Source organism: Ictidomys tridecemlineatus, chromosome X (genome assembly GCF_052094955.1).
Source record: "Ictidomys tridecemlineatus isolate mIctTri1 chromosome X, mIctTri1.hap1, whole genome shotgun sequence".
NCBI lineage: Eukaryota > Metazoa > Chordata > Mammalia > Rodentia > Sciuridae > Ictidomys > Ictidomys tridecemlineatus.
Genome location: NC_135493.1, coordinates 189,001 through 203,509, shown reverse-complemented (window position 1 = coordinate 203,509; position 14,509 = coordinate 189,001). Strand labels below are relative to the sequence as shown.

At 34.4% G+C, this 14,509-nt stretch overlaps 1 protein-coding gene across 2 annotated transcripts in view; it reads left to right on the top strand.

Moving 5' to 3' along the window:
- The window catches only part of Vamp7 (vesicle associated membrane protein 7), a 48,627-nt gene that overhangs the window by 6,686 nt on the left and 27,432 nt on the right, over positions 1-14,509 (top strand). For both annotated transcript variants that reach the window (XM_013366076.4, XM_005342078.5), the window contains exons 3-5: positions 4,092-4,149; positions 6,353-6,490; positions 8,715-8,805. In XM_013366076.4, the coding sequence (XP_013221530.1) occupies positions 4,092-4,149; positions 6,353-6,490; positions 8,715-8,805 (287 nt within the window). The remainder of the gene's footprint in view (positions 1-4,091; positions 4,150-6,352; positions 6,491-8,714; positions 8,806-14,509) is intronic.

Genomic DNA, 14,509 nt, shown 5'->3' with positions numbered 1-14,509 from the left:
TAAGAGTATGGACAGCCAGAAGGCATCAAAAGTTTTCAGTCAGTTATAACAGCTTTTGCTTTAGAAAAATGTACTGGTGGCTTGTTGAAAGGACATAAATGGGAAATCTTGGTATACCTTCCTCATTGATGCTTAAAAATCTTTTGTTACTTAACCCATCCTTATTTCCTTAGTTCTTATTTCAGAAGGAGATCCTTAATACTTTCTATGGCTAACCACTTTTATAATTTATAGTCCAATCTAAACTATTATGAGAGAGACCCCAAGATGTAGAATTAATTTAAATAAGATAGTTCAGAGGTGAGTGGTTCAGAACTGGTGGGATGGCTCTGCCATTCTCAATCAGTGCCTTCCAACTCTCGAAAAAGCAGCTTCTTTCAGTTTTTCTTATAACTCAGTGCTTTTCCAATATTTTTTAAAGGTAAGGCCCAGAAGTGGCCTGACATTTTATTGTACACTGTGTAGTCATGTAGGTAACTCAGCTAAGAGGGAGACCAGGAGATATCATCTCTGGCTATGTGGTCAAAATCTTGGCTAAAGCTCCATGACTCTAGAGGAACTTAAAGATATCAGAAAATGGATTTTAGTCTTCCATTCTACTCCTACAATCATACAAATATCTGAGTGAACTCCTCTTTTCAAACATAGAATATGCCTCTTCTCTGAAGAAGGTAACTGTAAAGACTCATCTGGTTGTTGCATTTTGTTCTTAGTCCAGAGATTTGGGGTAATACTTGGTCCTCTCCATCAGGCCCAGGGGTTGCTCCTATGGCTCACAGACTGTAAACTGAATGATAAGTCATATGTTTCACCTTCTCTCCCAGCCCAATACTATAAACAATGGTGAAATAAGAAAAGAATCACCAGAGTGAGAGTTAAAAACTTTCATTTGGGAAATAGAAGAGAAAGAAATATGTAGAAGCTATTGCCTCCTGTCAATGATCAGATAACTGCTTCACAGAAATTTCAAAGACTCTCTGTTCTGACTGGGGAGTGATTAGTGGTTCTTCTTTCTCCCTGACTCCCGCATTTGTTCTCCAGGAGGTTCTTCCTAGTCTATTGTCTTTTTGCCACATCCAGAATGGATATTGGAGAATGTGTCATTTTCAGGAACTGTGTAGGTTTTGTAGTCTGCTTTCTGCATTGTGGGTTTAGGGGCCCAGAGATTGTTCTAAGGGTTAAATAACCCCAGCCTCTTATGAGTTCAGCTTTGTAGTTTCTTCAAAAACTCATTAGGCTTACAAAGTGTGTGTTATAGTCAGTTCCCAGGAAAATGCTCAGGGGAAAGTATATGGAATCCTTTTAGAAGTAGGGCTTATATCTTCCACTCATAATATTATGTGCCAGAGCTTAATAACATAGCTACACGTAGCTACAAGGGAAGCTAAGAATACATAATCCAATTAGAATGTAAATTTTAGTAGAAGAAAATACTATGTATCTGCCTCTCATCTGTGTCCTGATCCAGTTCTCCCTTGTATCCTCTGGGGTGAGGCTCTATCACTGAGATTTCTTTTTTTAAAAACTGGTGTCTTGGTTTCTGTCCTATAATCATGTTCCATCATCTCAATAAAATATCATTTATTACTGTATGTTAAACACTTTTCCCCTGAAATCTATTCTTTTTGTTTACTGTAACAACATCACTAGCCACTCAGTTGACTAACCCTAAAACTTTAGAATAATATTTAACTTCTTTACCAGTTCCTTACCATTCTCCTACAACATGTTTTTCAATTCATAATATTTCCTCTATCCCATTGTCACAATGTTAATTTAGGCCTTCATTACTTGTCATTTCAGATAGCTTTCTCCTGACTGGTCTTCTTGCTTTTGGTTGTTCCTACCTTAAATCTGTAGTTCAAATTCCCTTGATGATACTTTCTTGCTGTGAGGGTTAAATAGCCCAGCCTCTTATGAGTACAGTTTTGTAGTTTCTTCAAAAACCTATTAGGCTTACAAAGTGTGTATTTATAGTTAATTCCCAGGAAAATGCTCAGGGGAAAGCATATGGAATCCTGTGCAATTTTGTCCATTCCTGACCTTTTATTATTATCTATATAAGAATTCTTGCCATTTCCTGACTTAGTGTTATTTCAATCATTGGTACATTTTTTTCATGATTTTATATGTTCTGCAAGTGTCTTTTCCCTTATAGGCCCTCTGGTAAACTTTTGCTCATTCTATAGGTCCCAAATGAAATACTTCATTGTCCCTTCCTTTAGCAGGTTCCTTAACATCATTTGGGAGATTTTTCTGAATCTGGCCCTTTTCCTTTCTCTGACCTTGTTTTTTACTAATTTAGTCCTGATTTTTATCCTGCAGCCATACTTAGCAATTTATAGTTCAGTGCTAGGTTCCTTCTCTATTCCTAGCCCTTATAATAGCTGTTACCTTTTATTGGAATATATTTATCATATTTACTTTTTTAGGGTGCTGGGGATTGAACCAGGGACTCATGCATGATAGACAAGCACTCTTATCACTAAACTATACCTCCAGTCCCTATCATATGTAGGCTTTTTAAAATCTGCTTTTGTCTTCCTGAGTTTAGATATCTAGAAACTCCTAAACACCAGACTAGGTTAGATGATTCCTTTTTGTATATCTACATAGCATTTAGTATTTATTCAAATTGTTGCACTTATCACACTTATAATTGCAGTTTTGATCGTCTCTGTCCCCTAACTATAGGATCCTTGATGGTAGGGATCATATCTTGATATCTCTCATGGCTTGTATACCAAGTTATTCCCAAGTCTAGTTTAGGAGAGACTAATTTTATGGGGGGAAATGATGACTTCCATTTTAAGACCTGTTTTAAGTTCTCTGTGGTATGTCCAGTTGGATCATGTCTAATAGACAGTAGTGTATTAGGATTAAAGCTCAGGAGATAGGTCAGATCTAGATTTGGGAATCATCAGCAAATCTGATCACATTCTCCCCAGGCTCTACTTTGGATGACTGTGCATTATATAATGTGCAGTGTGGTTTATAAAGTCTTGTATAGCCTGGTGTTTGTTTCTCCAGCATCTTAAATATCCAGACAATTTATATTTTTTCTATACATTCTGAATTCTAGTTATATGAATGAATTTTACTTTCCTGTATCTATTATGTGCTATTTTATTTCCAGGCTCTTATACCTTTCTTTTTTTTTTTTTTTTTTTTTTTTAATTTTTTATTTTTTTTATTGGTTGTTCACAACATTACAAATCTTATACCTTTCTTTTTAAAAAAAAAAATCTTTTTTTAGTTGTAGATGGACGCAATACCTTTATTTTATTTATTTGTTTGTTTATTTATTTATTTATTTATTTATTTACATGTGGTACTGAGAATTGAACCCAGTGCCTCACACATACTAGGCAAGTGCTCTGCCACTAAGCCACAAACCTAACCCATTAGGCCTTTATACTTTCTGCTTCACTCTGGAACACTCTTCACTGACTCTTTACTTTATCATCTCTTATTTATTCTTTAGGTCTAAGAACAGACATCTCATTTTCCAAGAATAATTCTCTTTAACTCTTGGGCAGATCTCCATTATGTGCTTCTTCTATGTCCCCAGAGTTCTATGTACTGCCTTTAACTTCCTCATCATCCTGTTTTCCATTCAGCACTGTAATTCCATGCCTTGTGATGCCTAAGAAGGCAAGAACTGATGGTTTTCTCTTTTGTATCTTCAACATCTAGCATAGTAACTGGCTCAAAGTCGATATTCAAATGTTGAGAATTTGTTTTGCAATATTAAGAAAAAGAAAGGAAAACTATATGGTCCATTGGGACTTAATTTTAATCATGTGTCCCTTCACATTTGTCATTTCTTATTCCAGTCTTAAGGTACCAATTATATTTTTGCACAAGGCTAATCCACATGCCGTTTTACTGTGAAGCTACAGTTAAGACCTTCTTTTAATTTCTTATTCAGTTTAACTTGAGAGGAACAGATGTATGGGGGGAGGGGAAGAGGAGAATAGACTGAATCTGTAAATAATGTGATATTGGCAGTACTGAAATTACTTATACATACATAGAAGATAAAAGTGTTGCTTATAACTACAGTAAGTTTTATATCTTTTATTCTACAGTTATTTGTTTCATTACATCTGCCAAGACAGGATTGTATATCTTTGTATCACTGATGATGTAAGTAACTTGAAGACATATTGCTATTTAACTATGTGTACTGTTAATATAGTCAGTTCTTAATTACATATACCTATGATGGGTAACAGTGATGCAAACTTGGCATTGCTGGAAATTTATTCAATACTTTTCATTTGTCATATACAGCAGCATGTAACAAAACTTGATAACCTGGGTATGTACAAATCACTTCAGTTTTGGTGTAGTTCTAACTTAATCTCTTGTAGCTTCTACATTTATCCTATTGTGTAATGAGAATTGTTTTCATAATTATGATTCTTTGGCATCAGAGTTTCTCAAAAATTGTTCAACTGGAATATTAAAAAGATTATTTCATTCTTCAAGTAGTTAATGAATTTTTAATGTACCTAGACTTTGGAAAAATAGAATCACAACACATTGTGATCGGCTATGTAAACTTGTATTTTTACATTGGTTAGTTTTTTTTTTTTTCCTTTTTGAGTATTTGTTGGCTCTAGACCCAAAATGCTCAGTAACTTAATGATGTCATCAAGAATCTTTCTCTCTCCTGCTTTCCTTAGTGTCAGTTTCTTTCTAGACAGGTTCCCCTTAGGGTTGCATGGAGCTATGTGCTTATGTATTCATATACAGAGAAGATGGACTATATACTTGTCTCTCTTATTGTAGGAATGAGAAAACTTTTTCTAGAGGCACACCATCCCCTTATCTCACTTTGAAAGTGAGCTTATTTTCATGTCTTACTGTTCACATGCTCATTTTTAAACTGTTCACTGAGAAGAGTCATGAAATTGGCATGATTGCTGTAGATCAGTGTTCCTAATCTTTATTGTCACAGACTCCTCTGTCACCTGTGAGCCCTGCTCAGAATGTCATTAAAAGAATGAAATAGAACACACATGATTCCAAACAAAACCAAATATATTGAAAACAAAATACATACACACATACACACACACACACACAAAATATTCAGGATTTTTAAAATTTTTTTTCAGTTGCAAGTGGACACAATACCTTTATTTTGTTTATTTATTTTTTAAGTGGTGCTAAGGATTGAACCCAGAGCCTCACACATGTGAGGCAAGTGCTTTACCGGTGAGCCACAACCCCAGCCCCTTCAGGATATTTTTTTAAAAATATAGTAATATGGATACTCTAAGAACTCATTATTAAGACTTTGCTGTGGGTCTAATAGCTAATAATAATTTTCAAATGGTGATGAGTGTAAATGATATTTCAAGATATCTAGAAACCTGTGATGGTATATGAAAAACAAAGATTTCTATAGGTGACAAAGTTACAGTTTAATACTACTCTGGTTACCTACGTTGACAATTGAAATTTGAGTTAAAGTTTAGGGAAAATAATAGTGCAATTTTTTCTATCTAAGTCTGGTAGCCCCTTGAATTTTGTCTACTGATCCCAGTTTAAGAACCCTTGACTATGACTAAGTATTTTGGGTGAAATGGAAATGATTGTCAACCACAGTGATCATCACAGTGATTTTTAGCCCTGGTGTTTTCTAAAATTAGAAAAAATACAAATATATCTGAAGTAAATGATGTGAAAGCTTGGAGTAGATGGAAATATCACAAGGCCTGGAATGGTCAGATTTGAACCTTATATTCCATGAGCTATAGTTGTCTACATGCTGACACATGTACACACACACACACACACACACACACACACACACACACACATACACATATGCATACACATACAAATACACTTTTTGACTGACTGGAACTAGACAAGTGTAGGTCACTTGAACTTTCAAATGTGTAACCACTATTAGAAAATATCAATTCAAAGTTCCTATCAATAGTGTTATCTTTGAAAGACTATTATTATTATGAATTTATTGAACATATTCTTATGCTGGACTTTCTAATAGATTCTATGAAAAATATGGAGGAAGTAAAACCTAATTTCTGACCTCAAGAAGTTGATAATCTAGGAACCATTATCTTCTGCTGGTAATAACCAGACATATTTGGATTTGATTCTCACCTCTTTCATTTGCTAGTTGTTGGAAATTCAGCAAGTTAGCTATCATTTCAGTGGTTTTTCCTCCTTGTTTATAAAATGGGATCAGTGCTAGGTTCTCTTCATAGTCATTACTCAATAAATATTACTGCTTTTTATTGTTTTATTGCTAATCATCCACATAATCTTTATTTACTTTGTAAATACAAGCTCTATGTTGGGTGCCTTCCAGGATTTTGAACGTTCCCGAGCCTTCAATTTTTTGAATGAAGTAAAGAAGAGGTTTCAGACAACTTATGGCTCAAGGGCACAGACAGCACTTCCATATGCCATGAATAGCGAGTTCTCAAGTGTCTTGGCTGCACAACTGGTAAGGTCTTCCTCAGGATATACTATTTTTATTCATATTTTCTTCTTTATTACCTTAAAGCACATGAATATAGGGAGTCCTGACTTGCAATACACTTTTCTGTTTCTGTTACTATAAGTTAACATAATTAAAAACCCTGTTAAAAAATGTGAAGGGGCCATTTTAATGTAGAAAGCTAATAATTAATGATATTTTTCTATTAATAATGGCCAGAATATCTCAGGATTAGGAAGAACATTAAAGATCATGTAGTTCAACCACCCATCTCATGTTTAAATCGACTCAACATGCCAAGTGGTATTTTATTCTCTATATAAATTTTCTACCCTTCCATAAACTAAAATTTAATTTTTTTAAAACTTCACATTAATCACTTGAAAATCTGTTTGTCTGTATAAATCCCTAATGGTCAAATCAGTGATTGTTTGCATATGTATATCCCTTTGAATTATCACCAAAGTTAAGACAGACAGCCTTTCCATGCCATTAGGTTTTTCTCATGTCCCTTCCCAGTCAGTCCCCTTCCCCATGCAACCTCTGATCTATTTTCTGTCACTATAAATTAGTTTTGTCTTTTCTAGAAATTCTTATAAATGGAATCATACAGTATGTACACTTTGTGTCTTGCTTGTTTTGCTCAATGTAAGGTTTTGGATATTCATCCATGTTGTGTAAATCAGTAGTCTGCTTCCTTTTTTGCTGAGTGGTATTGTATGTATATACCATAGTGCATTTATCCATTTACCTGTTGCTAGATATTTGGGTTGTTTTCAGTTTTCAACTATCATGAGTAAAACTGCTATGAATCTCCACGTACAAGTCTTTGTGTGGACATATGTTTTTGTTTCTCTTTGGTAAATACCTAGGAATGGAATTGCTGGGTCATATGGTAAGTGATGTGTATTTTTTAAATCATCACACTTTTTTCCAAAGTGATTGTACCATTTTACTTCTCACCAGCAGTTCTAGTGTCTGTGCATCCTTGTCAACACTTTTGTCTGTCTTTAATTTTAGCCATTTTAGTGGATGTACAGTGGTATTTCATTATGGTTTTAATTTACATTTTTCGTGATTTCTAATGATGTTTAGCACCTTTTAAGATGCTTACCTTTTATTCATGAAACTATTTGAGTACAAACACATAACTGCTAGCTATGATTCTATTTTGAATGTGGAAAAAAATACATTTTAATTAAATACTTTTCACTTCTACTATTAGTGTTCTTTCTAAAATTCTTTTTGAGTACTATACCTCTAAATACATGCATTTGCATGTGTGCCTGTGTGTTCATTTCTTTGGAAATGAAATCCCTTTAAATTACTTAATTATAAACCTTTATCATTTAAGCAGTAGGTTTGTTTCACACTTCCCACTTTGGAATGTTCATATATGTGAAGCTGTGAAAAACACTACCAACAAAATATATACCAATGCACATTCGAAAGTAAGGAGGGTCAGCTGGCAGAAAAGCTTTCAAATTTGCTGGTTTGTCAGTAGCTCCAGATTTGCATGTGACCTTTGAGCAAACCTGTCAGCTTCCCATTATAAATGGAGATAATGGAAGCATCTTCATTATAAAGTTTTTGGGTGGATTGAATAACATCCCCCTCCCCAAGTTGAAGCATTGAGCATATTGAAGTAACTGGAACAGTGTATATTAAATACTCCATAATTGTTAGTTATGTATAATAATTTCAAAATATATATTATGATCAGTGTCTTAGATTCTAGATTCTATGAGAAATCAATGAAAATAGGATGCATGCTATTAACCCCGCAGATAGAACAGATACTAAGAAACAGAGCCTGTCCCTAACTCATCAAACCTAAGAAATGGGGAACAATTTAGAGTGCCTTTTCTCTGTTCTGTTTCTTCTACCCCCAACTATAGTCTTCTTTTTTCTCTTCTCTTCCTTGTCTGACAATAGATTACCTATTCTTTCACTTCTACCCCATGAGTATCAGATGTGTATTTGATATGTTATAATACATTTTATTTTATTTTATGTAAGATGCTGTAACAGTTATATTTCATACAGAAGCATTTTTATGCTGCCAGTATTTTCCCTAGGTCTGATATCATTTTATAGTGAAGCAGCATATATCTTTTATGTAATATAAATTTTAAAGCATTTCTCAATATAAATTATCAGTCTTCTTGCTTTTATTTTCCTATTGTAAATAATGTCTGGGTGCCATTGGTTAAAACTTATTCTCTTATAGAAGCATCACTCTGAGAATAAGGGCCTAGACAAAGTGATGGAAACTCAAGCCCAAGTGGATGAACTGAAAGGAATCATGGTCAGAAACATAGGTATGTTTCAATGGCATAGTTTCAAGCATATGGACAGAAATGATAATGGATTACTTGATTATGATCAAATTGTTCTAGAGAAGCTCAAACAGTGCTTTCTGTTATCACTATTTGAAGATAATTGAAATATGGCCGAGATATGGAGGTTATTTACCTATGGTACTATCTGCTTATATGAATGGTTTTATCTTAGTATTTATGATTGTTATTCAATCTAAATTTATTAGTTTGCTTAACAAGACTAAATTACAAAAACCTTATTTTAGAAATTTAGAATAATTTTGTCAGTTTTGTTTGGTGATACCCAGACAACTAATATTATCAGTAAATACTTTAAATATAACTATTTGACCTTCCTAGGGAATTTGTGACTCTTGATTGAAAGAAAAAGAATTGGGGCAAAATACTGTTGTATTCTTCAAAATAAGATGCTTTGCATGTTAAAATAATCCAAAGAGATGTATCATATTTATTTTTAATTGATTTATCAGTGATATTTAAATTTAAGATGATGTTAGTATTTAGCAGCATCAACATCACCTGGAAGCTTATTAGAAATGCAAATTTGGGGACCCAAACCAAACCTGCTGAATCAGACATTCTGGGGATGCAGTGCAGCGAGCTGTGTATTCACAGCTCTCTAGAGGACTCCAATGCATATTCAAGTTAGAGAGCCACCCTTTTAAATATATCTTCTAAAAGTAATATTTTTACAGAATTGAATGAAGTCATTATATAACTGCTTTATATTTGAGACATGGTCAAATATTATAAATGTACACATTTTCAGTCACTCCCCATTTCCCCTCAACTCCTAGGCCCCAGCAATGATTAATCGCCCTTTTTTTTCTATAAATTTGGCCTATTCTGGACAATTTATATAAATGAAATCACATATGACATTTTGTGTCCTGGCATCTTTCGCTTACCATAACAATGTTGAGAGTTATTTATCTTGTAGCATCTCTCAGTACTTCATTCAGTTTTATGACTGATTAATATTCCCTTATCGATTAATGGTCATTTAAGTATTTTCCATTTCCTGGCCATTATTAATAATGCTGCTGTGGACATTTGTGTACAAGTTTTGATTGAACATGTTTTCAGCTATCTTGAGTATATATACATAGGAATAGAATTGCTGGGTCTCATGGTAACTCTGTTTTACATTTTGAAGAAGGGCCAAATTTTCCTGTATATTTCTAGTAACAATTTATGAGGATTCCAACTTCTCCATGTCCTTGATAAAATGTATTATTAAATCTAAGTTTGTGTGAAATGGTATCTCCTTGTGTTTTTAAAACATATTTTAGATGTAGATGGACACAATACCTTTATTTTATTTATTGATCTATTTTTATGTGTTGCTGAGGATTGAACCCAGTGCCTCACATGTGCTAGGCAAGCGCTCTACCACTGAGTTACAACCCCAACCCTCATTGTGTTTTTGATTTGTGTTTTTCTGATGGCTAATGATGTTGAACATTTTTTCATGTATTTATAGGCCATTCATATATTTTCTTTCTTTGCATAAATATCTATTAAAAAATCCTTTGCCATTTTTAAGAGGATTATTCGAACTATAAGAACTATAAGAGTATTTTATATATACTAGATAGTACACCCTTCAGACACACGATTTACAAATATTTTATCCCATTCAGTGAGTTGTTTTTCTATACTTTCTTTCTGGTATCTTTTGAAACACAAAAGTTTTAAATTTTAATAAAGCCTGGTTCATTTTTTTCTTGTCATTTCTAGGAATATAATTGCCTAAGTCAAGGTTACCAAGACTTAACTCTCAAGAGTTTTCTCCCAACAGTTTTATAGTTTAGTTCTTACATTTAGATCTGTGATTTATTTTGAGTCACTGTGTGTTTGGTATAAGGAAGTAGTTGAAATATATATATTTGTCCCAGAGCCATTTGTTGAAGAGTTTCTTTCATCATTGAATGGTTTTAACACTCTTATGGAAAATTAGTTATCCACAGATGTATGGCTTTATTTCTGGACCTTTGGTTCTGTTCCATTTAACTTTATGCCAGTACCTTACTCTCCTGAGTATCATAGCTTTGTAATAAGTTTTAAAATCAGGAAATATTAATTTTTCAACTTTGTGTTCTTCTGAAGATGGCTTTGGCCATTCTGGGTACTTTTATATCTCTCTGAACTTTAAGGTGAGCTTGTTTGTTTCTGCATAACAAAACAAACAAAAACTATCATGGATTTCAATAATTGTATTGAATCTGGGATTTTTGCTATTTAAACTGTTAAACTTCTGATCCATAAATGTGAGACATCTTTGTATTCATTTACATCTTTATTTTTTTCAACAATGTTTTATAGTTTTCAGTGTAAAAGTCTTACATGACAAAGACACTCTGTTTGACTAAGCTTCTGGCTGACTTCTCTGAGCTCACTCGCTATTCAGCTAGGCTTCATCCTTGGGCTCTATCCTTGGCCTGCTTAAAGCAAGCCTTAAAATGACTCCTGCTAAGTTAATATTCCACCCTTGATATCTGTGACCCTAATATCTGATGAAGTTCCTCATCCCCTACATTTACTATATAAGTCTGGCTCACTCTTAGCAAGAATCCTGTTTTAGAACAATTTAGCAAGAACCCCCTTGCCCGTGATGTCTCTTCTTAGTAATTTCCATCCACTAACACTGTATTGTGTACACTGGCTATAGATTTTCATTGTCCTTATTATGTTATGAGTTGAACTAAGACCCCTCTTGCAATAGCCTTAAATAAAATATGTCCTACAATTTTTTCCATAGTTTTACTGGTGTGTTAGTTGTACATAATGATGGGATTTGTTGTTATGTACTCACACATGTACTTAATATAACAGTATAATTTGGCCAGTATCATTCCTTAGTATTTCTCCATTCCATCCAGGAATCATTTACAATAAGAGAATATTAAGTCTTCATTCCATACTTTAACAAAGGCACTTATGTTATTAATAAATATTAATTTGAAAGCCTTAAGATGAGAATCAGGCACTAAGTTTTTGGCAAATTGGCAACAAAAATACAGAATGTTAGTGGAACACAAAACACAAAACCTCTGATATTAAGCTTAATACAGGTTCAAGACATAAATTCTAACCAACAGCTTATAGACCATGTGGAAGATTAGCTCACCCTTGGTTGTAAAGGTACAAGACTACCCATAAGCCCTCACCAGCTTTCATAACTTCTTGAACATAATCCTTTCCTGAGATCTCCAAAACTTTGCCAAATTTATTTTTCAGTCAAGTTGCTTTCCACTCAGCCAGTCTTTGTTGCCTGTACATTTCAATAGGCCATTTGTCCTCCTCATTAAATTTATCTTCATTATCCTTTCTCTTTTCATATGTTTGCACCACTGACTGCTAGAGAATTTGCTGCTTCTCCTTTTCCACCTTCTTCTCCAATTCTTTCTGACTTCCTTTGAGGGAAGGATGTCCTTTTTGTGTAAGATGTCATTCCATTCAGTGTCTGCATTGGGGTCCTGCATCTTGTCTTTGAATGTTCAACCCAGCCAGCCCTGCCGCAATGTCCCCGCCCCTCAGATCTCTTCCACTGTCCTACAATTTTTAACAAGTGTCAGAGTAATTTATCTTTAGCAGTATCTCTCAAAACATCCTTCTTTATTACTAAATATTTTATTTTATTTTATTGATTGATGATTTTTTTACTTATACATGGTAGTAGAATCCATTTTGACATATAGGCATGGAATATATATTATGCTAGTTAGGATATCATTCTTATAGATGTATATGATTGTGGGATTCACTGTGTTTCATATAGGTACATGGGAAAATTATTACCAGATTTATTCCATTGTCTTTCCTTTTCCTATTGCCCCTCCCTACTCTCCATTCCTCATTATCTAATCTACTGCATGTCTATTCTTCTCCTCACCACCCCGCTTATTGTAGGCTAGCTTCCACATTATCAGAGAAAACATTTCATCTTTTGTTTTGAGGGACTGGTTTATTTCACTTAGCATGATAATCTCCAGATCTATCCATTTGCTGGCAAATGTCATTCTTCCTTATGGATGAATAATATTCCATTGTTTATATATGCTACATTTTGTTATCCATTCATATGTTGAAGGGCACCTAGATTGCTTCCATAGCTTTACTGTTATGAATTGAGCTGCTGGAAACATTAATGTGGCTGTGTCAGTATAATATGTTGATTTTAAATCATTTGGGCATAAACCTAGGAAAGGGATAACTGGGTCAAAAAGTGGACTCATTCCAAGTTTTTTGAGAAATCTCCATACTGCTTTCCAGAGTAGTTGCACCAATTTGCAGTCCCATCAACAATGAATGAATGTATCCCTCTGACACATCCTTGCCAAATTGATACTTATACTCTTTTATTTATTGATTGATTGATTTTTAAAAAATAAATGACAGTGGAATGCATTACAATTCTTTTATTTATTTATTTTTTAGCTTTCAGTGGATACAACATCTTTATTTTTATTTGTATGTGGTGTTGAGGATTGAACCCAGCATTCCGCGCATGCCAGGCGAGCGCGCTACTGCTTGAGCCATATCCCCAGCCCTACAATTCTTATTACACATATACAGCACAATTTTCATATCCCTGGTTGTATAGAAAGTATGTTCACACCACTTTGTGTCTTCATAAATGTACTTTGGGTAATGATGTCCATCAGATTCCACTGTCATTGCTAACCCCCTGCTTCCTCCCTTCCCCTCCCACCCCTTTCCCCTATTTACAGTTCAGCTATTCCTCTAATGCTCCCCCTCCCTACCCCACTATGAATCATCCTGCTTATGTCACAGAAAACATTCAACATTTTGGGGGGGAATTTGCTAACCTCACTTAGCATTATCTTCTCAAACTCCCTATATTTACCTGCAGATGCCATGATTTTATTCTCTTTTATTGCTGATTAATATTCCATTGTGTATATATACCACATTTTTTATCCATTCATCTACTAAAGGGCATCTAGTTTGGTTCCACAGGAATTGTGCTGCTATAAACGTTGATGTGGCTATGTTCCTGTAGTATGCTATTTTTAAGTCCTTTGGGTATAGACTGAGGAGAGGGATAGCTGGGTCAAATAGTGGTTCCACTCCCAGATTTCCAAAGAATCTCCATACTTCTTTCCACATTGGCTGCACCACTTTGCAGTCCCACCAGCAGTGTGTGAATGTGTCTTTTTCCCCACATCCTTGCCAACACTTATTGTTGTTTGTCTCTGTAATAGCTGCCAGTCTGACAGGAGTGAGATTTGATTTGCATTTCTCTGATTGCTAGAGATGATGAACATTTTTTTTAAAGAGAGAGAGAGAGAGAATTTTTTAATATTTATTTTTTTTTAGTTTTCGGCGGGCACAACATCTTTGTTTGTATGTGGTGCTGAGGATCGAACCTGAGCCGCTACCGCTTGAGCCACATCCCCAGCCCCTAGATGATGAACATTTTTTCATGTATTTGTTGATTGATTGTATGTCCTCCTCTGAGAAGTGTCTGTTCAGGTCCTTGGCCCATTTGTTGATTGGGTTATTTGTTATTTTGGTGCTTAGCTTTTTGTGTTCTTTATATACCCTAGAGATTAGTGCTCAATCTGATGTGTGAGGGGTAAAAATTTGGTCCAAAGATGTAGGCTCGCTATTCACCTCATAGATTGTTTCTTTTGCAGAGAAGAAACTATTGAGTTTG